The sequence below is a fragment of the Camelina sativa genome, chromosome 3 (assembly GCF_000633955.1).
Source record: "Camelina sativa cultivar DH55 chromosome 3, Cs, whole genome shotgun sequence".
Classification (NCBI taxonomy): domain Eukaryota; kingdom Viridiplantae; phylum Streptophyta; class Magnoliopsida; order Brassicales; family Brassicaceae; genus Camelina; species Camelina sativa.
This window is the reverse complement of record NC_025687.1, coordinates 16788926-16811384: the sequence shown is the minus strand read 5'-3', so window position 1 is coordinate 16811384 and position 22459 is coordinate 16788926. Positions and strand designations below refer to the sequence as shown.

Below are 22459 nucleotides of genomic sequence, written 5' to 3'. Positions count from 1 at the left end.
AAATATTGACAGTTTCCTTTTCTTTATGAGGTAGCTTTTGTGCATCGTTAATTTAGACCTGTCTTCCATGGCAGACTGCTAGGTGGCATGACTGTGTTCTATACAATTTACCTAAGGCATAATTTGATTCCAGAAGGGTTTCAGATACCCTGCTGATTGTTTCGAAGTCATCTCGTACAATCATTTCTATAATTATGTGTTGCTTTCTTTACTTCAGGACTTGAAAAGCCACCATCGGATTTGGTTGACCTTCTCGTCCAGGCAAACTTGTATGACATGGCATTCACTGTTGTTTTAAAATTTTGGAGTGGCTCAGCATTGAAAAGGTAAATTTCTTGCTTGGTATTTGCTGAAGCCATATTCCTTGAGAATTACGTAGCTTTAAAAATTACTGCTTTTTCTCAGGGAGCTGGAAAAGGTATTTGAGAATATGGCAATTAAATGTTGCCCTGCTAAAGGAACGTTGTGGACATCGTGAGTGGCTTTTCCTTAGTTGCTTGGTATTTCATTGATACTTGTTGACTTGCCTGGCTTATCAAACATAGCATTAATATATATATTCATTTATTTTACAGAAATGAACTCAGGCCTAATCTTATGTTAACATCTAACGATGAAGAAGTTATTCATTCGCCTGATAGAAGCCCTGCTGTTCAAGGCACTAAGTTGGCCGGTGACTGGGAAATTCTTGAGGTTTATCTGGTCAGTAACTTCTGAATCTGTGATTGCAAATATAGTTTTTTGTTGTTGTTGGTATCTAGTTTATTACTACCTCCGGATTTTGGGAGCATTGAAAAGTGTTGGAATGTCTTCGTGAGCTGTATTATTCCGGAGATAGGTCCTTAGTTTCTCTGAATCTAAATGGTTGTGAATTGTGATGCAACAAGAATGCATCCTGGATTGTAGGCATATCCTTATATTAATAGTATTTTGGTCACTAAAACCAGAGCAGCGTACCCTATTTTTTTCACAATTCCTGTCAACGAGATCAGCATGCTTTGTCGCTATCCTTTTCTAGGAGTGTAATTGGTTCGCTCATGTGTGCCTGAAGAAGATTTGTAATTGGTGCTTAGGGCTTAGGGAGTTTGGAATTCTTCCTTTTCTGGGAGTGTAATTGTATTTTTCCCTTAAGAAATGTGCTATGTTGCTTGAGGGCTTGATCCAGGTTTTGTTCATTGTTTGTTCCTTAAAATAATTTGTGTATTGGATATGTATAAATGCAGAAGAGGTACATAGACATACATGCCAGGCTACCAGTTTCTGTTGCTTCAACACTTCTTCAAGCAGATTCGTGTATTGAATTACCTCTCTGGCTGATACAAATGTTCAAGGTAATATTTTGGATATATGTTAGGATAGTCTTAATGGATCATTTTTAGTATGCAGTATATAGAGTTCAATTCATTTAAGTAGCTTTGAATTCTTGGCATGAAATTTTGAATTTGGTTTTGCTACATCCTTGATCGAAATAATTAACATGCGCGAACAATGTGGCATTAGTAAGCCTTTTTGATTCATTAATAATATATCTGAGCTGCAGATTCTATAGTAGAGTTATGCGTTGTTGCTGTTGTATATCATCATAAATCAAGACAGTATCAGAGATGTTTGGCACAGCATGTCTACTTAATGTTGAAAGAGATAGTATACTATATCTCAATGGAATTGTTGTTGTCCCTTTCCATTTACACCAACCATGGAAAGAAGCAATTTTGTAAGGTCTTTTTTTCCTCTGGTTTCATTTAAGATCAGTTTCTTGTGTCTTCGACAGGACGGTCAGAAGGAAAAATCTTTGGGAATGGCTGGGAAAGAAGCAAGTCCTGCTTCCTTGTTTCAGTTATACGTTGATTATGGGCGTCTTACAGAGGCCACTAATTTGCTACTGGAGTACATGGACTCATTTGCATCATCGGTAAGTTATGATCTATCTATGGAGACTGATTGTTGGATTATAAGCATGAGATTGCATTTGCAGTGACATGTTCTTCTTAATACTCTCTGATGAGCATGATTCAGATGTTAGGACTGAATAGCCTTGGTTTCTCTCTTGTGTAAAAACAGAAGCCAGCAGAGGTATTGAAGAGGAAAAAGGTATCAGGGGTTTGGTTTCCTTATACAACAGTGGAAAGACTCTGGTTGGAGCTGGAGAAAACGATGGAGTCAGGAAGGATGTTGGAGCAGTGCCAGAAGCTAAAGGCACAACTCCATCAGGCGTTGCTCAATCACTTAAAGCTGGTAAAAAAAATTGCAATGATGATAGTCAGCAGAGATGCTTATTATGTTTGATCAGTCTAATAAGCAATGTTTCGTTTTTGGTGGTTTTTGATTTGTTTCAGTTGAAGGTTGATTCAAATGATGCTGTATCTTCTGCAACCGGTTGAGGAAAGTGGTGAACTGGAAAAAAAGTGGCCACATGATTGATCCGTGTGAATAATTGTATCAGGGTTTTTGCTTTTGTTGGTCTTAGTCAAAACAAGTCTCTTCTATGGGCACTGTTGAGAAAACTCGAACAAGAAAATGAAAGCCAAATTTAATCCAATTTGTTTTTAGTGGTTATTTCTTCAATAATAAAGACTGGATTAAACCAATTTAATCCGAACCGAACATTACTCGTAGAATGGTTTGTGGTAAATAAAACTGAATTCAAATGGAGACTTGAGGCATTTTGTGAGTGAGTGTGGTGTGGAGAGGCAACAATGGAGAAATTGAAATCGCTGATTCCTGAAGATCTTCGCCAAACAGTGAAATCGAGCAGCGAAGATGATCTTCTCACAACTACTTCTTCTCTTCTCCGTTTGTTTATGGGTCTTCCCCAATTCCACCAAGTACGTACAAAATTACCCAAAAACCTACTCTTCTCTGTGTTCGTATCTTCAATTGGAGTTCTCACAGCTCTCCTTGGTTTGTCATTTCAGGCGGTGATTGAGTTAGCTGATCCTGATTTAGGCTGCTGTGGGAAGAACGAAGAGACATCTCTTGACTTGAAACGACGAGGAAATCTCAGCTTTCGCAGCCGGGATTTTCACGACGCTTTGCGTTTCTACTCTAAAGCTTTACGCGTTGCTCCTCCAGAAGCCATTGATGGAGACAAGAGCTTACTAGCTTCTCTGTTTCTGAATAGAGCTAATGTTCTTCATGTATTTAACCTCTCTTTTTTATCTTTTACCCAATTCCATCATTGAATATCTAAAGCTTTTTTTCTCTTTGTAGCTTCTCTCATATATGTTCTGGTTTTTTAATTATATCTTAGAATCTTGGGCTTCACAAAGAGAGCTTACGGGACTGCCATCGCGCTCTCCGGATTGATCCTTGTTATGCAAAGGTCTTATATGCTTTACTAGTTCCGTTCTTATTCCTACAGTTTTAATTTGGATCTTTAATAGATTTCAGCTTTCGATTCTGCCATTGTCACTCCAGTTTTCATTGATCCTTTGTGTTTGTCAGGCTTGGTATAGGAGAGGCAAACTTAATACCCTTCTTGGAAACTATAAAGATGCGTTCCATGACATTACTGTTTCTATGTCGTTTGAGTCATCATTGGCAGGGAAGAAGCAGTTAAAAAATGAACTTAACGCTATTCCTGACTACCAGAATAAGCAAACATCGGAACACGATGAATATCATCCGAGCAACTATGCCAGTGTAGGTGAGATTTTCCCAATTTCCGATATTACAGTACAATTTTAGGCCAGAAGATCTCCCATTCTGAGATTCAGGGAGGAATGTTGGGTTTTGACCGGTGTATATTATTGGTCTGTAGATCATCTGCCGAGTGTGCAAAGTGGAGTAAAGCTGCGTTGTGTGTCGACAAAAGAGAAAGGAAGGGGTATGGTATCAGAATGTGATATTGAACAAGCGTGTATGATACATATCGAGGAACCTTTTAGTGTGGTATGAGCTGTGATACAGTGGGGTTTTTAAAAAACGAAGAGAAATATAGTCATTTTTTAGATGGTTTTAGCCTTCAATAGGATTTCTGAGACAAATAAAGATACTAATCGTTTCATGCTTTAACATACAGATTTTCTTTTGTCTTTTGTTACTAAACATACTTCAATGGTGATGTATAGGTCATATCGAAAAGTTGTCGGGAAACACATTGCCACTTTTGCCTGAATGAGTTGCCTGCTGACGCTGTTCCATGTCCATCATGCTCAATACCTGTGTACTGCTCAGAGTCCTGCCAAATTCAGTCAGGTGGAATGCTGTCCACAAATGAGAGGGACAAGCACCACATTTTTCAGAATCTACCTGATGATATTGTTGAGCAAATTAGAGGCATTACATCAGCTGACATATATTATTCTGAAAATGAGTGCATTCAAGAACACCAGCATGAGTTTCGGGGAGCCAATTGGCCTGCTGTACTGCCATCTGATGCTGTTTTAGCTGGTCGAGTTATAATGAAATTTATAAATCAAGCGAAAGCAGCTACAGATCTTTGTAACCTTCAGGAGATATTGGTATGTCCTTTTACTGTAAAAAGTTTTCCATCATTTGCAGTTGTCCAGAAAACCTAATAATGGAGCGACTACACAATGTGTTCTACAGGAACTCTCCCATAGCTACTCTATGATGAATCCAGAGACCAAGTTGGAGTTGCATCTACTTTCGATAGTAATTATTTGGTGCCTTAGTAATTCAAGCTGCCCTGATCTTTCTGTCTGTGAAGCTGCTGTGACACAGGTGTGTCCTCTACATCTCCCTCACTGACCCAATGAATCTCTCATTGAAGTCGACTTTGCTCTCTATAAACTTCACAGGCTCTGACATATTGACTTCAATAATTGCTGGTGACTTGGGCTTACAAGTTATATTTGCATACAAAGATGATTAAGGATGTTTGCTTTTCTGATTTTTTTTCATTGGACTTTAGCTTACCACCTATCGTGGAGATAATCAATTTTTTTTAATTGGTTTTTAATTTTTGGATTATATCTATCCTCATTGCCCAAAACCTTTACCGCCTGCAACAATATGTATATGGTTTTCTAGATAAATTCCTAATATCATGAATTTATGGAGAAATATAGCTGTGTACATGACGCCTGTGCAACATTATGTTTTGGCATTGTTCTTCTTTTTCTTTTCAAAATTTACATATGAGGTGTTGACCGCTGTCTGGATTTTTCCTCTCTGTGTAGACTATCATACTGCTGTCACAAATCAAGGTGAACTCTATAGCAGTTGTCCGCATGAAATCCAGTGGCGATTCTTTTAAGTGCATCCCATCTGGAAACGTCTCAGCAAAAGAGCAGATTCAGAGTTTAGAGCAGGTTTGTCTTGGCAGATTTACTGCTTGTTAGAATGTTATTTTACGCCCTTTCTCACTTAGAGAACTCATTTGGACTAGGTATTACCACTTACAAAGATGCGAACTATCTATAAACTGCTTTTCTATAAAATTTGGTGAGCGTCCACCATTGGAGGTTATGACATACATAGGTCCGTTCTGAAGATCTCTTTTTCTTTTGTCAATTATTGTTGTTTTATCCACAGATAAGAGTTGGTCAGGCTCTCTATAAAACTGGTAGTTTGTTCAATCATTCCTGCAAGCCAAACATCCATTTGTATTTCCTTTCACGTGGACTTGTTGTGCGAACAACAGAGTTTGTTCCCATGGGTTGTCCCCTTGAGCTTTCATATGGTCCTGAGGTATTTTTGTGATCTTGTCTCTATTTGTTACCTTGTTCTGTATCAAATATCTTTTGAGTGCATTTGAAGTCCGTACCTTTTTAATGAGTATGCATTACAATTCACAGGTCGGAAAATGGGATTGCAAAGATCGCCTTAGATTTCTTGAAGAAGAATACTTTTTCCATTGTCGGTGCCGTTGCTGTTCTCAAATTAACCTATCTGACCTAGTTATCAATGGGTATTGCTGTGTCAATACAGACTGTACTGGCGTAGTTTTGGATAGTATTGTGGCCACATGCGAGTCCGAGAAGCTAAATCATTTTTTGACTGCTCCAAAAAGCCTGGATCATCACACTAAGGTAATCTGATATATTTTAAGCCAAATAATCAGGGTTTAGCTTCCGTGCACTTCATAGAAAAAATTCCCTGCTGTTAATGAAGGTGTTCATTAGTCATTCTTAAACTGCCAAGTTAGACAGTTCTATTTTCTTACTGAAAGCAGAATTTTTTTCCTGCTGCTCTTGGAGTAGAGTGATGAAACGTTTCCATGGTGTTATGACCATTGTAACTTTAAGCTGTTATCTGTTTAAGGATTTAGGCAATGTTTCTTAACGGCATTACCACCAATATAGTTGAGTCTGAGTTTAACTGTGTTGCTTTCACAGGTGTGGGAGAAGGTGCATACTGATGTTGAGGAAGTGGCTTCAAGTTTGCTCAGTAAACGGAGAGGTTCCCTTCATATAGAACCTGAGATATGTTTGAAATGTGGTTCCCGCAGTGATATAGAAAATTCTCATGCAGCAGTGAACAAAGCTTGGAATCACTTAAGAAGGTGCCTGGGTTCTTACTTGAAGCTTCAAGTTAATATTATTGTGAAGTTTCTCTGTAACACTTGGATCTCTTGAGTGTGTCAGGGTGGACGAGTTGAAAAATTCAGGGCAGGCCAATGTTTCTCTATTATCAGATTGTTTAAGGTCCATTGCCGTGCTTAGAACTTTCCTTCACATGTATAACAAAGATATTGCTGATGTGAGTCAAGTTCCTAAGCCTTGTTACTCCAAATCGCATATTGTGATAGCCTTGTCCTCTCCATGACTTACATTTCAAGATTTTTTATGTTCAGGCGGAGGATAAGGTTGCTCAGGTCTGCTATTTAGCTGAAGAACTGCTGGATGCAAGACAGCATTGTGAAGCATCCATTAAGGTAAAACAACCCTTTGATATACTGATACTGCTTCGATTTAGACTACAAAGTGCTTCAATGATTGACAATGATGAGAACAGCGGGTTGGGTTGGGTTGTATAAAATATGAAAACTCCTCGAGCAAGCCAAATCCCTCAAAACCACCGTTAAAAACTTTTCTTTTATGTGTGTAAATCTCATTAACCCCAACTGGTACGAGTGAGAGATGTGAGATAAAAATATTGGTGTTTGGTGGCAGATTCTGAAGAGGTTGTATGAGGAAGAACACGTGGTGATTGGAAATGAGATGGTGAAGCTTGCGTCCATTCAGCTAGCATCAGGTGATTCCAGTGGAGCATGGAAGACAACAAAGAGATTGTCTCAGATATTCGCTAAGTATTACGGGTCACATGCTGAAACTCTCTTCTCTTATCTCCCATGTCTTAAGCAAGAAGCTGCCAAAGCTGTGAACTTGTTGTCATCTTAACCCAAAAAGTAATAGTTTTTTTTAAATTTATTTTTGTTTTTCTTAAGTCTGATTTTATATATGACTGTATAACAAGTATCCGATATTACAACTGTGGAAACATCCACTTTTCACCTATTACAAAAGTTGGATAATCACAAGTAGAAAGATAAATCCCATTTTCACTTAAACAAAAAGTGGCCAAAGCCTCTTTCTTCCAAAGTTAAAGTATAGACCAGTAAACTAAACGTCTGAATCTAGCCAAAAATAAAGATAAACAAAGATCAGTTACAAACTGATATGCAACCTATTCTTCATCTTCCACCTGCATTGTAAGACAAGCAGGATCCAAAAAACTGCTTAGGCCGGTTTAGTTTGTTCTAATTTTATAATTCCACATCTCGTCAGCCATGAATGAATGAATGAGGTAATATAGGCCGGTTTAATTTGTGGCCGGTTTAGTTTGTAGCTTTTCGAAACGATGTCGTTTGTTGACTTAGGGTTTTAACAAGTTTTTTTTTGGACTTAAAAAGGTTTTACTTTCGCGAAACGACGACGATTCTGGGCAACTCAGGAAAAAAAACTATCTCCGACCAAAACGACGAAGGCACAAATTTCTTCTTCCATCTCCGAGCCAAACAAAGCTTTAGAGGTTTAATCTCTCTCTGTCTTGTCTGTGTCAGTTTAGCTTTCGGGGGTCGATTCGATTTTGAACGATGATGGCAAATGGAATGGGAGACGATTGCAATTTAGAAGTAATGCCACCAAGAAAGAAGAAGAACAATAAGGTAAAACAAACAAACAAAAAAAAAAAAAAATCCTAATCAATAAGATTTTTGGGGGATTCTAATTGCTGATGAGATTTGCTTTCATGTTGAATAAGCTGGATTCAAATAAGAAGAACACGGTTGCGAGAACATCTCGGAAACGGAAACTGACTACAAATAAAGAAACGGTAATGAGCAACTCTCAGAAACGGAAGCTGAAGAAATTGGCGGAAGAGAAAGAGAATGAAAACTTCTATGCATACACTGCCGCGGCGTTAGAGTATGCCATCAACGCTTCAATTCGTTAATTATTTGATTTTTTTTTTTGTTTTCTTTATTTGAATTTTGGGTATTGAAATTTTTACACAGACAGTACAAGATACCTGAGGATATATCATCGCTTTTACAATCGTCAACAGTTATAGGCAGAGTAAGTAAGACAGAAAATTTCTTTCTTTCTTTCTTTTGATGTTCTGATTCTCCGTTTTGTGGTTTGGTTAAAATGTTTGTTTTAATTCAGTCAGCGACAAAGCTGGAGAAACGTAGGAGAGCAATGGAATTTTCTAAAGCTGGTTTTGTGAATGAGCTTTCTGATGAATCAGCCGACGACGAGCAGCAAAAAGACGATGTCGAAGAACCTACAACGCCAGAAGAACATGCTGAAATTGATTCTCCTACTTTTGTAACTGATTCTGAGCAACTGGTTGATGATGAACTCAGTTCTGATTTGATGATTTCTTCTCAAGAACCTAGTAACAAGCTCGTGGTTGACGACACTACTGTTGATATGATCCTACATCGTGATGATGGAGAAGAAGGCTCACAAAGAATGGTTTGTCAACTCCGATAGTTTGATCTTTTTCTTTTTTTCTTTTTTTTTTTTATTTCCTTTTGTTGATAGATAATTTGATGTTCAGCTATGTTGCTGCTACTGTATGTTTGTGGTTTGATTGGTGCTAATGGGTTTGATATTAAAATAGGATGAGGAAATTGAGAATGAAGATGTAGCTGCTGTACAAGGACCTCGTGTGCCTGCCTTTGTAGTTCATGTTTCTAGACCAGCCGAAGTTGAAGAGACGAGGAAGGATCTTCCCATAGTAATGATGGAGCAGGAGATTATGGAAGCTATTAATCATCACCCTACGGTTATTATTTCAGGACAAACCGGGTGTGGTAAAACCACTCAAGTTCCTCAGGTCAGTTTGTTTCTGATAGCTGAGTTTATGGTCTCAGATAGACAGGAATTTGTAATATCTAATCTAGTTTATGTTTCAGTTCCTTTACGAAGCTGGTTTTGGTTCAAAGCAATGCATTTCTCGAAGTGGGATTATCGGGATTACCCAACCACGCCGTGTCGCCGTCCTTGCCACTGCCAAGAGAGTGGCGTTTGAGCTTGGTGTTCATCTCGGTAAAGAAGTCGGGTTTCAGGTTAGGTACGACAAAAAGATTGGTGAGAACTCCTCTATCAAGTTTATGACCGATGGGATTTTACTTCGTGAGATTCAGAATGACTTCTTGTTGAGGCGTTACTCTGTGATAATTCTCGATGAAGCTCATGAAAGAAGCCTGAACACAGACATTTTAATTGGGATGCTCACTCGAGTCATCAAAATCCGACAGGAATACTACGAGGAACAACAAAAGAGTCTTCAGTCTGGATGCGCGGTAACCTCAGAACACCAAATCATCACGCCACTTAAACTTATATTGATGAGTGCCACTTTGCGAGTGGAAGATTTTGTATCGGGGAAAAGGTTATTCCCCAAGGTACCTCCGCTTATAGAGGTTCCCACTCGACAGTATCCAGTAACTATACATTTCTCCAAGAAGACTGAGATTGTTGATTATATCGGTCAAGCTTATAAGAAAGTGATGTCAATTCACAAAAAGTTACCACAAGGAGNTGTGATAATTCTCGATGAAGCTCATGAAAGAAGCCTGAACACAGACATTTTAATTGGGATGCTCACTCGAGTCATCAAAATCCGACAGGAATACTACGTGGAACAACAAAAGAGTCTTCAGTCTGGATGTGCGGTAACCTCAGAACACCAAGTTATCACGCCACTTAAACTTATATTGATGAGTGCGACATTGCGAGTGGAAGATTTTGTATCGGGGAAAAGGTTATTCCCCAAGGTACCTCCGCTTATAGAGGTTCCCACTCGACAGTATCCAGTAACTATACATTTCTCCAAGAAGACTGAGATTGTTGATTATATCGGTCAAGCTTATAAGAAAGTGATGTCAATTCACAAAAAGTTACCACAAGGAGGAGTACTTGTTTTTGTGACAGGGCAGAGAGAAGTTGATCATTTATGTGACAAGTTACGTAGTTTTTCAAAGGAATTTGTTGTTCAAGCTGCTAAAAGAGATGCTTCCGCAAAGAAGAAATGCGATGATGGTTCATTTGGTGGTATTGACATGAAGGAGATTGCTGAAGCATTTGATGATGGCTCCAACAATCAAAACTACAGGTTTAGCTCACATGAAGAAGATCCTTCGGATATTGGTGATGGTAACTATGATGATGGTTTTGAAGAAGACATGTATGAGTCTGATGAAGACAGCGACTGGGAGACCGTTGATGACAGCTCTGCATATCCATTTGTAGAGGAAGGGAAGCTTGATGCTCTTCGAGCAGCGTTTAATGCTTTGTCAGATAAAAATAATTCCGTATCTGTTGAGACAACCAAGTCCATTGCAGCAGAGGATCAAGAGGCTGAGCAGGAGAAAACCTCATTTACTCCAGGAAAATTACGTGTTCTTCCGCTTTATGCAATGCTATCTCCAGCTGCACAGCTTCGAGTGTTTGAGGATGTTGAGAAAGAAGAAAGACTTGTGGTTGTGGCGACTAATGTAGCAGAAACTTCTCTGACCATTCCTGGTATTAAGTATGTGGTTGATACAGGTCGGGTTAAAGTGAAGAATTACGATTCTAAGACTGGTATGGAAAGTTATGAGGTAGATTGGATTAGCCAAGCTTCGGCTAGTCAAAGAGCTGGAAGATCTGGACGAACTGGACCTGGCCACTGTTATCGTCTCTATTCATCTGCGGTTTTTAGCAATATATTTGAGGAATCTTCGCCTCCTGAAATCACGAAAGTTCCTGTTGATGGAGTCGTTCTTCTCATGAAATCTATGAACATTCCAAAGGTAAAGACGTTTGTAACCATCATTGTCAATGGACTAGATCTCTTTTTTCTCTGTGTCTTGATGAATACTTGCGTTTTTCTATTGCCAACAGGTTGAGAATTTCCCGTTTCCAACTCCGCCTGAGCCATCTTCTATTAGAGAAGCAGAACGATGCTTAAAAGCTTTAGAGGCTCTAGACAGCAACGGAAAGTTAACACCATTAGGAAAGGCTATGTCTCACTATCCCATGAGTCCACGTCACTCACGAATGCTTCTCACAGTCATCCAAATGCTAAAAGAGACCCGGAATTACTCGCGCGCGAATCTTGTCCTTGGATACGCGGTTGCAGCCGTAGCCGCATTGAGCTTACCAAACCCTTTGATAATGCAGTTTGAAGGAGACAAGAAAAACGAGTCCGAAGATGCTGGCAAAACCGTCAAGCAAGACGAGAAACAACGGAGAAAGGAGCGGAAAGAGAAGATCAAAGCCGCTCGGAACAGGTTTTCCAACCCGAGCAGCGATGCTTTGACTGTAGCTTACGCATTGCATACCTTTGAGGTCTCAGAGAATGGCACAGACTTCTGCGAGGCAAATGGGTTGCATTTGAAGACCATGGACGAGATGTCTAAGCTCAAAAATCAGCTTTTGCGACTTGTTTTCAGCTGTTGTAAGCTCTCAGAAACCGAAGACTGTTTCTCATGGACTCATGGGACTATACAAGACGTGGAAAAGTCATGGAGAATCACCACATCGTCATCCTCAAAAATCCCTCTTCTACAGAACGAAGAAGAACTGTTAGGAGAAGCCATATGTGCGGGATGGGCAGACCGTGTAGCCAGAAAGACCAAAGCGACAGAATACCAAGCATGTGCGGTTCAAGAACCTGTTTTCTTCCACCGCTGGTCGTCTCTCATAAACTCGGCTCCGGAGTTATTAGTCTACAGCGAGCTCTTACTCACCAACAGACCGTACATGCACGGAGCAACACGAGTGAAGCCGGAATGGCTAGTGAAGCACGCTAAATCTCTCTGCGTGTTCTCCTCGCCGCTCAAGGACCCGAAACCGTACTACTCGAGTGAGGAAGATAGAGTTTTGTGCTGGGTGGTGCCAAGTTTCGGTCCTTATAATTGGGAGCTTCCAGCTCACAGTGTGGCAATAATAGAGGATAGAGACAGAGCAGCGGCATTCGGATGCGCTTTGCTTCAAGGAGAGGTATTGCCTTGTTTGAAAGGGGTTAGGTTGTTGTTAGCTGGGAAACCTGAAACGTTGTTGGAAAGAGAAGCTTGGGGTTTAGAAAGAATTGGGAGTTTGGTGATAGCTTTGACAGAGAAGAAGATTGATAGTTTGGAGAGTCTGAGGAAGAGTTGGGAACAGAACCCGAAGGTGCTTTACTCGGAGATTGAAGTTTGGTTTCAGAAAAAGTTTCGTCATCGTGTCAAAGAGCTCTGGCAAACAATGCTAAAGGAGGCTCATGTTAAAGAAAGAGGTCAGATCAGATGAGGTAATTGTGTGTTTAGATGTTTTTTCACACATTTTAAATCCTCCTTTTTTGTTTAATTACTATCTCCAAAAAAAGGAGAAATTTTATTATATCAATGGTGAAAGTTAATTTTTAATTATATATTAAAATATAATATATATGGAGTCATATAAAAAAAACATTATGTTAAATACAAATCACGGACACGTAGATAACTGAGACCAGGTGCGCATAGTTGCGGTAATAAATCCACTAATCCAGGATCCTGTGAAAAGACAGTATCATCCCTAACATGTTTGTTCTTGTGCGGACACAATTGTAAATTAACTAGCTGCAGACAACATAAACTTGGACAAAACCAATGGGAGACAGCATCTGGTTTTGACTCTAACCATCTGCATTATATAAACAAACTCCTCCGTTCTCATCTTCTTCAACTTCAAACTTCACAATACACACTATTCACTATTCACAAGAAAGCAAAAGAGTTTAACTTCTCCAATCAAACAAGAAAAAAAGATGGGTTCAACGAGCAAAGCATGGTTAGTAGCTGCAAGCATTGGAGCCTTGGAAGCGTCCAAGGATCAATTAGGCTTATGCCGGTGGAACTACTTGATCAGATCTGTGAATCAACGTATCAAGAACAACGTAAGATCCGCTTCTCAGACCAACAGATTCTCTTCTTCGTCGACTACCACCGCCGTTGTTGTAGCTTCCGTTAAGGATGACGTTAAGGCGAAGCAAGCTGAGGAGTCTCTTAGGACGGTTATGTATTTGAGCTGATGGGGTCCTATCTAAGACAGGAACTCTTTTTAGCACTGTTTTTGCTATGCAAATTATATGACAGGATTCGTTGTCTATTAGATGGATGCAAAATGATAAATTGTACATATTCTTCATATTTCTAAAAGAATATGAATTTGGGATACTGCTATAAAGTTTTATCATGTGTATATACAACTTAAAGGTTTTTACTATTTGTTTCAAACTACTCTAGTATTTTTATCTGAATGATAGAAAGTTACAAGGGCTTGAACAAAAAAAACTGACATAAGAAGGGTTTCCAACTAGTGAAAATCAAATTGGTAATTTTGTGTCTTCCGATAACTTGATGGTAAAGAAAGACTGTGTTGAGCCTCTGTACACCATTCAAAATTAATAATTGCTTGTTTTAATGTATCAAAAGGATTTAAAAAGAGTCACTTTCGTTTAGTGGCTGCGTTGTATATAGAAACTCTGTACTATTATCATCTATACTTGTAAAAGCCTTAATCGGCTCTTTTAATCAATCGATTAATTTAATCTCATAGATTACAGAACTGAATTCATCTTGATTCTAGTTACCTGCTGCAACTAAGCACAATTTTGATGAGTCTATGACCCCATTGATTGTCTCCTTTACCAATGATAGGAAAAAGAAGTGACCATGAATGAACCGTTACAGTGTTTACGAAAGAGCCTCTACACGGAGCTAGATCGTAACTCTCTCTCTCTCTCTCTCAAAAGATTCATACATCTCTGTAGTTTCACACAAACAACATAAAGAGACTAAAATGTATTTACAAATCTTATATACAATCATCTCTTTTTTTTAACTCTCAAACGTTCCTTTCTTTATCCACACATGCTGCTCCTCTGTATTTCTTTCTTGTATAGACGTAAACTTTATAAACATTTCACATTCGTTAGTATGATTAGCAGATTGATGATACAGAGTGCACTGTTTTCAGTTTGGTAATGATGACTGATGAGCATGAGACATGCTTGTCAAAATAACGTAGTTTAATAATTTAAAGCCAAGATTTTCCATTAAGGTAAGTGATGATGATGAGGTTGTGTCACGAAGAAAGAGGAAGTGGCTGTGTCTCTAATGACACGTAGATAACCGAAACGAGGTGCGCATAGTTGTTGTAATAAAACCCACTAACCCAGGATTTTTTAGAAGACAACATTATCCCTGATCAAGTTTGTTTCTATGCGGACACAATGGTAATTAACTAACCTCAAACGACTTAAACTTGGGCAAAACCTATGGGAGACAGCATCTGGTTTTGACTCTAACCAGTCGCTACACCTCTCTTATTATATAAACAAACTGCTCCATTCTCATCTTCTTCATCTTCAAACTTCACAACAATACACACAATTCAGTATTTACAAGAAGCAAAGAGTTTAACTTCTCCAATCAAACACAAAAAAAAAGATGAGTTGAACGAGCAAAACATGGTTAGTAGCAGCAAGCATAGGAGCCTTGGAAGCGTCCAAGGATCAATTAGGCATATGCCGGTGGAACTACTTGATCAGATCTGTGAATCAACGCATCAAGAATAACGTGAGATCCGCTTTTCAGGCGAACAGATTCTCTTCTTCGTCAACCACCACCACCGTTGTAGCTTCAGTTAAGGATGATGTTAAGGCCAAGCAAGCTGAGGAGTCTTTGAGAACGGCTATGTACTTGAGCTGTTGGGGTCCTAACTAGTTGAGACAGGATCGAGAAGATGCAAAATGATTACGACTTATATATACAAAAGAGCATGTTCATATTAGCACATAGTGAAAAATCAAATTGATTAATTTAAGTCTTCCAATACTTGATTGTAGAGACTAGAGATCATGTTGTGAAGGTCGGTATGAAACGCTTTAACGGGTCGTGTTGGAGTGGTTGTAATGTGTCTTTCAACACTTGGTTTTGGAGGTGGCATATTATTTTTCCCATCCACCAATTGTCTTTACGTATGATGAAGGAAAACACGAGTTAATCTCGGTAAATGGATGACGATTTGCGCAACATTAAGTGTTGGGGAAACTTCATAATAACTTAAAAAACCCACATGTGGATTTTTGATGAACAATGGAATGAAATTATTAAATTCTTAAGTACCATATTTCTAAAATTGTAATACAATCTAAGTTATTCTAAGTCTTACATACCATGTTTCCAAATCAATCAAAATCCATGAACGTAATCTAAAGTAATATAATTTAATGAATATACAATCCATTGTCTTGTGACATATGAGAAGAAGAAAAAAAACCGCTAAGGGATTGCTCCAGCTTCTTTCAACTTTTTCGTTGTGTTATCATAAAGACTGATGTTTATTTCGAATATTAATTAAAATGAACAATAGTGGATAAATATTGAAATGAATAAATTTTAGTATTAACTCAAACTACTACCAAAAAAAAAAGAATAGAACGGAAAATAAAAGATGACCAGATAATATCTAAACATTTAGGCAGATTAAACACTGTACATGTTCGAACTTGAAAAAATAATTGTGGTAAATGTCAATTTCGAAACTTGTAGTAGAGATAATTGGAAAGTTATGAGAAAGTTGAGAATTATTTTTGGAGAATATTTAAGAAAAATTTTAAATAATTCATTATTATAATAAAATAAACAAAAGGGATATCCAATATGTTTTCCTACCATTAAAATTAAAGTAGACAGTCTCCAAGAGATAATAATAATTAAATGAAAACGACTACAAGAGACCAAACTGGGAAGAAGAAGAAACCACTTGAAGGTAAAGTAAGTAAGGTGGGGGCGAACCATCATCATCCATCGTGGTCTCCAAAACCATTTGCCGGATTGCTAGAACCGTGGCAATATCTTGGATCAGCAAAATTTCACTTTTACCCTTTCATCTTAATTTGTCTCTAACCCGTGAGCAATGTAGTCTCACCAGGGCAAAAAGGTCATTCAGTCATCGACATCGAGCAAAACCATCAGCTCAAAGCATCTAGTTTTTCTCTTTCGTTCAGTTGGGACTTTGCGGCAGTTTTGTCCGTTTCTCGGTTTCTGTACTGTTATAAAACAACCCGTTCATTCCAATTTTAATTCATCGGCAAACAAACATCAAAGCTAAAAGAAAACAAATATATCAAAACAGAGCAAAGCAATAATCTGAAAGAAGAAGATGAGTGCAACGAGCAAGAGATGGATGGTGGCTGCGAGCATTGGAGTCGTCGAGGCATTGAAAGATCAATTAGGCGTCTATCGGTGGAACTACGTTCTCCGTTCTATGAATCATCATCTCCGTAACAACGTCAGACCCATCTCTCAGACCACAAGATTCTCCTCCTCCTCCTCCGCTTCCTCCGCAGTTACTTCCGTCAGTAATTCGAAACAAGCTGAGGAATCACTCCGGACGGTCATGTACTTGAGTTGTTGGGGTCCCAATTGACGCGTACGGATCGACAAGTTTCTTGAACATCTCTTGCAAAATTCCAAAATCAGATCACCCAATTGGAGATATCTGAAAACCCTCCCCCATTCGTCGAACAAGAATCTGGAGGAGTTTTGCATATGGCTGACTCGATTGGGTCCAAGATGGTCTCTCACAAGGAGTTAAAAACGATTCACTTTTGTTTAGTGGCTGCAATGTATATAATATTGTATACTCTCTCTACTTGTAAAGCCTTAAACGGCTCTTTAATCAGTCCATTAATCTAGTCTCAAAGATCACAGAATCGATTCATCTTGCTTGATTCTACTAGTTACGTGCTGCAACTACGACACAATTATGAGTTTATGACTAAAAAGTACTTTGAATCATCACTTTGACCGAGCGGAGACACGATTATCACTCGAAGTCTTTTGATAAATTACAAGATTGATCCAATACTGAGAGTGCTTATTTAGCTTACATTTCTTTGTTGGCCCGTGTGATGTTTGTCCAATCCTCTTAAGCTTAGAACTGAGTTTTACTGCATCGTACGAGGGGTTCCATTAACCGCTTGACATGATGCCTTTTGTTATACATTTGCCTTGCATAATATAAGAGTCTTTTTCATCAGCTAATCAATGCATGGAAGAATTCTTGGTGCTAGCAACATATTATCTTTTGATTTCCCGACCCGCCACAAATGCGGATTGAGTCTCCTTGAGACAATTTGCGGAAGGATCCCTTTCAGACGCTGACCCCATTGATTGTCTCCTTTGCTGACTCCATGGAGTTGGTATATTTAATTTATGAACATACAGTAGTACACTCGTTAGTATGATTAGCAGATAGATGATACAGAGTGCTCTGTTTTCAGTTTGGTAATGATTTGAGTCTGGATACATGCTTGTCAGAATACTGAAGAAGAATAGTGTTACCAGCATGAGGTGCAGCTATGCTCATCAAGCAAGCACAAGATTTTTCATTAATGACAAGCTCAAGTTTACAAATGGGGTCAGCGTCTGAAACCATTAAGCCTCAGGCTGTGTGTTTCTTATTAACCGAAACACGGAGAAAGGGGAAGTGGCTGTATCTGTAATGAATGACAAGCTCAAGTTTACAAATGTTGGTGATCTGCAGTAACTGATGGAGAGAAAAGTTGCAATACTACTTTATAAAAATAATCAAATCTGATATGTTCAGAGTGATAACAACCTTTTTGGTTGGTGATCTGCAGAAACTTAGAGAAACAACATGAACTGACAAAACTAATAACACTTGTCATTTGAAGTAGAGAATTACAAATGTTTTACACGGTCCTATTTTTCTTTCTATGTAACAATTTCCACTTTTTCCAATCTGTGTAAGCTAAAATTTTTTATTGTACAAAGCGGATAAACATCCTCTTGCACTTTTATGAATGCTGTTCTTTACAAAATAATCAAGAAACACTGCATGTTAAAACCCTTCTTCTCTCATTATATTTTACAACCGCATTGCTCTCGCTGATCCCACTCTTTCCTCAACCTGCAAATTACGCCCATCAGGTTTTGATTAGTCATTATATAGCCAAGTGTAAACACAAGTTTCAACGTGTAGTATAAGAAACACAAGTACTTGCTCTTATTCAACAGACTTTCAGAAGAGTACATATGTGACATTAACTGCCACAGAGCTAGTTTATATCGACACAAGGAGCAGACAAATAAATGGATCTTTACAGTCATACCGTTGCTTCTGTAGCATCTTTCGACTTGTTCTCGCTGAGGTAACGCTCAAAAGCCCCGTCTCCTTTAAGTACTTTTGCTGTGCAACCACGAGAAGCTTCTGAGCCTGTTGATTCCTCATCCACAATAACCGCGTCGATTCTTTCATCTCCCTTTTTATCATCTGGAATCTGAGAAAAGAAATAAAAAGGAATTGTAAAGGCAAAGATTCATTTAGTAGCTAAACAATATTTGCAGTAGCTGAAGTACCTCAAACATGGCTTCAGTTAGAATGCTTTCAAGCAAGGCTCTTAGTCCCCTCGCACCTGTGTTTTTCACCATAGCTTGCTTGGAAATTATCTCAAGCGCTTTCTCAGTAAAATGCAGCTTTACCTGAAAAAATTGAACCAGATAATGCAATCAGGGACCAAAAGGTCATGTTTAAACTTAAAAACTGAATACTTTTTGCATGCAAGTCTTGGTAAGTGTGTATTTCTAGGGAACGTACGTTGTTCATACTAAATAGTTTTTTGTACTGTTTCCCAAGAGCATTCTTGGGTTCTACTAGCACCTGTAGAGAAAGAGCAAAGGAAAAATTAGCTACACTCAAGTATGAGAAGGCCAAAAAAAAAATCAAGGCCTCAGAAAATGGCAACCACTATCTCACTTTGATTTCACTAGGTCTAATGGAGCAGCAACATGAGCAATAAAAAAAAATGCACTAAAAGCTACATGATCAAGTAAGCTATGGAAATTTTGAAATTACCCGAATGAGCTGGTCTTCTGTTAGAGCTGACAAACTAACTAATATGGGAAAGCGTCCTACAAACTCCGGTATAAGGCCATATGCTGTTAGATCGGCACTCTCAACCTGAAATGCAGCCGGCATTCAAAAACTAAAGCTCTTTCCAGGAATGATAAGTGTCTTACATAGGGAAACACAGGCTCAAGAAAATCTTTATAGTAATTACCGATTCTAGCAAAGATGACGTTAATGCACCACTGGTCACTCCACTGGTAGCCATGTTCGCACGAACAGGAGCTCCAAAACCAATTGATGAGTCTTGTCGTCTGGCATAACATTTGAGATGCTGATCAAAGTGAAAATATAACCACTAATGTATTTTCAACAAAAAGGAAGCATAATGAATTACCTATCTACAATGGTCTTCTCAAGGTCAACAAATGCTCCTCCACAGATAAAGAGAATATCTTTTGTGTCTATCTGTACATCATAGGACAGCCAGCAATATTAATGGGATAATTTGAGTAAACAACACCTTTAGATGCGTTAACGATTATAGGTCAATGATAAAGTACTAGTTTTAAACCTGTAAATGGTCACCCCGTGGATGCTTCCTCGCTCCCTTTCCTGGAACATTTACGATCTGGAAAAATGAAAAGAAGTTCCAATGAATAAAGAAGCAAAGCTTGAATCCAGAACAATTCTCTTCTGGAGAAAGATCCCTCAGAAGCAACACACATGTGTAAATGTATTAGTAATTTAGTGTGATGTCGCATTCATCAAATGTCTTATTAATAACCTTCCAGTCTCTACTGTGTTATATTGCAAAGACCTATTAATGTGGATCACTTAGAGTTAGAGATACTTCACGATAACTCACTATGCAAGTGCCTCATGTCTAGCGAAGAATGATTCAAGTAGATGCATCAAAGTGTAAGGAAGCAATCCACTTACAGTGCCTTCTAGTAATTTCAAAAGTGCCTGTTGGACACCTTCACCAGAAACATCCCGGCTAATGTTTAAACTCTCAGCCTGCAGAAGGAAGAATCCAGGAAGTATAAAGCCTAATTATCTTGTTCTTATTGGGTTCAATTCAAGAGTTATCATGTACTGCATACTGACCTTCTTCGTTATCTTATCAACTTCATCAATGTAGACTATCCCCTGCTGTGCTGCTTGCACATTGAACTCAGCGACCTACAAGTCATAAGGAAATTTTCTAAAATGCAACAAGATGAAAAGTATTCTGGGAATATTAAACGCGGCTTAATAAGAAGTGGTACCGTTAATAACTTATGAAGGATTGATTCAACATCGTCACCAACATAACCAGCCTGAAACCATACAGTAACTAGATCAAAGATCAACATATGAAATCATAATTCCAGGAGCTACACCTAATATGTTTAATTTGGATTCCAAAACGCCATTGAAAAGATCACCATCCCAATGATTGAAGTATTGAAAAATCAAGAATTTACCTGAGTCAGTGTAGTTGCATCAGCAATGACAAAAGGAACATTTACAAGCCGAGCTAAAGTCTTTGCTAGTAGTGTCTTCCCTATTGTTCAAGAATCAAATAAACAAGCATGTCATAGCTGGCAGGGGGAGTGCATATGAGAAGTAAAGAATATTATAATATGATCACAAACACGCAAGTTCATACCAGAGCCAGTAGGCCCCATCAAGAGAACATTGCTCTTATCTAATTCTACATTATCGTCATCATCAATTGGTTGTGCTGCTGACCTAGTATTCAAGGTCTACAATGTCAGATTCCAACACAAACCCTTATACACACAATAAACCATTACAGACTGAACGGTGTAATTCGTCCGATCATGTAACTAAGCCAGGTGAATCAACAACAATGGATGAGATAGAACCAACCCTTTCTTCATAGAGGTATGATATATTCTCTTGTAATGGTTATAAACAGCGACAGAGAGCACCTACGATCAAAGTCAAAATCACCATGTCGTAAGTAGTAAGTAACAAAACTGATGGCAGAACATGATCAGTGTATATTCAATGTTAAGCGAAAAGCAAGAACCTTTTTGGCACGGCTTTGGCCAATGACGAACTTGTCAAGCCATTTACAAATCTCCTTTGGAGTAGGAAAGTCTCTGCCTAAACTAGCTCCACCCCATCGACTAACGTCATTAGCTGGATCGGGTAAAGGAGAAGGATCCATTTTGACGGCACCGTTAGTGGCTGGAGCAATGTTGTTAGGAGGAGAAGCGTTCAAAGGATGAGGAGGATGAGGAGGAGGAGGAGGAGACCAATCTTCAGGTGGCTCAGCACCGTAAGATCTAAGCGTATCCCAAAAGGAAGATCTAAGCTTGTTTCTGTAATTGAATCCTTGATTTGGATCCTTTGAATGATGTTGTTGTTTCCTAGTTGATTTGGAAGTAGTAGTGGTAGTATTGTTCGTGGTTGGTGATTGAACACGACCGATCTCAATGAAGGTACCTTGAAGAGGAGAGACACCACGAGGGTTGAATCCATAAGCAGTTTTACAAGTCGGACAGAAATTAACAGACTGGAAACTGGTTTTACTATCCCCGTCGCCGTCGCCGGAGGAGGAATCATATTCATCAGGGCGTTGAAGAAGACTAGAAGAAGGGAACTGACGGTTGGAGAAGAGAAGATCCATTTGCTTAGAGCAACGTGGACAATTCGGCTCTGCTCTCAACTTCCGTCGTGTCACAGGTACCGGAAAATCATCTCCTCCTCCTCCTCCGCCACCTTGTTCCGATTTGAACCGTTCTTGAATACGGCGACGAGGCGATAATGATCCCAATTCAAGAGAATGAAGACGCGTGTGTAGAGGTGAAACAGAACGAGCGTGTAAAGCTAGAGACTTTAGATTCCTCCATCTCCAAATTCCAGACATTTTGAATTGATTTGATAACAACAAAAAAAAAAACAAAGATGTGTATGTATGTGTGTATGTATGTGTCAAACAGACAAAACAGAATCAGCAACGCAAAAACCCAGACACGAGATCGGAATCAAAGAGATATGTCTTGTCTGCATCAGCTTCAATGATGTTTTTTTTGTGTGTGTGTGTGTCGTATATATATATACGTTATTGTAATCTGTCTGAAGAATTTAATGAAGAAGCGTTAGGTTAGAGATTAGAGATCGAAGTGGGGAGACCTTTTAAATCC

The 22459-nt window shown here is 38.8% G+C and overlaps 6 protein-coding genes and 1 pseudogene across 9 annotated transcripts in view; 6 read left to right on the top strand and 1 right to left on the bottom strand.

The window, feature by feature from the left end:
- Positions 1–2549, top strand: part of LOC104779055 (nuclear pore complex protein NUP160-like) — a 12818-nt gene extending 10269 nt beyond the window's left edge. The window contains exons 21-26 of the mRNA XM_019240342.1: positions 406–474; positions 588–702; positions 1224–1331; positions 1772–1912; positions 2062–2235; positions 2337–2549. Coding sequence (XP_019095887.1) covers positions 406–474; positions 588–702; positions 1224–1331; positions 1772–1912; positions 2062–2235; positions 2337–2381 — 652 coding nt within the window. The 3' untranslated portion in view covers positions 2382–2549. The remainder of the gene's footprint in view (positions 1–405; positions 475–587; positions 703–1223; positions 1332–1771; positions 1913–2061; positions 2236–2336) is intronic.
- Positions 2616–7422, top strand: LOC104777352 (SET and MYND domain-containing protein 4-like). The gene is made up of 14 exons (XM_010501587.2): positions 2616–2825; positions 2916–3137; positions 3251–3322; positions 3445–3646; positions 3761–3891; positions 4071–4463; positions 4552–4686; positions 5145–5276; positions 5500–5655; positions 5763–5996; positions 6303–6469; positions 6552–6666; positions 6761–6841; positions 7080–7422. The coding sequence occupies exons 1-14, from the start codon at positions 2697–2699 to the stop codon at positions 7305–7307; spliced, it is 2397 nt and encodes a 798-aa protein (XP_010499889.1). The 5' UTR covers positions 2616–2696; the 3' UTR covers positions 7308–7422.
- LOC104777351 (ATP-dependent RNA helicase DEAH13-like) lies at positions 7851–12808 on the top strand. 3 transcript variants are annotated; one of them, XM_010501585.1, is made up of 8 exons: positions 7851–8074; positions 8170–8333; positions 8423–8483; positions 8574–8885; positions 9034–9249; positions 9329–9585; positions 9958–11209; positions 11301–12808. In XM_010501585.1, the coding sequence occupies exons 1-8, from the start codon at positions 8003–8005 to the stop codon at positions 12687–12689; spliced, it is 3723 nt and encodes a 1240-aa protein (XP_010499887.1). In that variant the 5' UTR covers positions 7851–8002; the 3' UTR covers positions 12690–12808. The 3 variants fall into 3 exon arrangements, with proteins under 3 accessions (XP_010499887.1, XP_010499888.1, XP_019099356.1); XM_010501586.1 differs by having other exon boundaries at positions 9329–9807; positions 10180–11209; XM_019243811.1 differs by having other exon boundaries at positions 9329–9953; positions 10326–11209.
- LOC104779054 lies at positions 13095–13646 on the top strand. Its single transcript, XM_019243812.1, has one exon. It carries the CDS (start codon positions 13189–13191, stop codon positions 13450–13452), a length of 264 nt encoding a protein of 87 aa, XP_019099357.1. The 5' UTR covers positions 13095–13188; the 3' UTR covers positions 13453–13646.
- Positions 14873–15459, top strand: LOC109132279 (annotated as a pseudogene).
- LOC109132278 lies at positions 16457–17165 on the top strand. Its single transcript, XM_019243810.1, has one exon. The coding sequence runs from the start codon at positions 16590–16592 to the stop codon at positions 16854–16856; it is 267 nt and encodes an 88-aa protein (XP_019099355.1). The 5' UTR covers positions 16457–16589; the 3' UTR covers positions 16857–17165.
- LOC104777346 (CLP protease regulatory subunit CLPX3, mitochondrial-like) lies at positions 18096–22416 on the bottom strand. Of its 2 annotated transcripts, XM_010501573.2 has the most exons (15): positions 21340–22416; positions 21177–21238; positions 20953–21035; positions 20768–20847; positions 20570–20620; positions 20409–20483; positions 20241–20318; positions 19873–19929; positions 19696–19766; positions 19513–19612; positions 19308–19412; positions 19050–19112; positions 18812–18934; positions 18565–18732; positions 18096–18362 (listed from the first exon to the last, which is right to left on the bottom strand). In XM_010501573.2, exons 1-15 carry the CDS (start codon positions 22180–22182, stop codon positions 18321–18323), a joined length of 2001 nt encoding a protein of 666 aa, XP_010499875.1. In that variant the 5' UTR covers positions 22183–22416; the 3' UTR covers positions 18096–18320. The 2 variants fall into 2 exon arrangements, with proteins under 2 accessions (XP_010499875.1, XP_010499878.1); XM_010501576.2 differs by lacking the exon at positions 19050–19112.

Excerpts from the sequence above, each read along its gene's own strand:
- LOC104777352 (XM_010501587.2), top strand. The coding sequence starts at position 2,697 with ATGGAGAAATTGAAATCGCTGATTCCTGAAGATCTTCGCCAAACAGTG. Across the intron at positions 5,277-5,499 it reads AGATTCAGAGTTTAGAGCAG|ATAAGAGTTGGTCAGGCTCT; the intron begins GTTTGTCTTGGC and ends TTTTATCCACAG. Across the intron at positions 6,470-6,551 it reads GCTTGGAATCACTTAAGAAG|GGTGGACGAGTTGAAAAATT; the intron begins GTGCCTGGGTTC and ends TGAGTGTGTCAG.
- LOC104779054 (XM_019243812.1), top strand. The coding sequence starts at position 13,189 with ATGGGTTCAACGAGCAAAGCATGGTTAGTAGCTGCAAGCATTGGAGCC.
- LOC104777351 (XM_010501585.1), top strand. The coding sequence starts at position 8,003 with ATGATGGCAAATGGAATGGGAGACGATTGCAATTTAGAAGTAATGCCA. Across the intron at positions 9,250-9,328 it reads AAACCACTCAAGTTCCTCAG|TTCCTTTACGAAGCTGGTTT; the intron begins GTCAGTTTGTTT and ends TTTATGTTTCAG. Across the intron at positions 11,210-11,300 it reads AATCTATGAACATTCCAAAG|GTTGAGAATTTCCCGTTTCC; the intron begins GTAAAGACGTTT and ends TATTGCCAACAG.
- LOC104777346 (XM_010501573.2), bottom strand. The coding sequence starts at position 22,182 with ATGTCTGGAATTTGGAGATGGAGGAATCTAAAGTCTCTAGCTTTACAC. Across the intron at positions 21,036-21,176 it reads CATACCTCTATGAAGAAAGG|GTCAGCAGCACAACCAATTG; the intron begins GTTGGTTCTATC and ends CTTGAATACTAG. Across the intron at positions 19,767-19,872 it reads CACGGGGTGACCATTTACAG|ATAGACACAAAAGATATTCT; the intron begins GTTTAAAACTAG and ends TATGATGTACAG.
- LOC109132278 (XM_019243810.1), top strand. The coding sequence starts at position 16,590 with ATGAGTGCAACGAGCAAGAGATGGATGGTGGCTGCGAGCATTGGAGTC.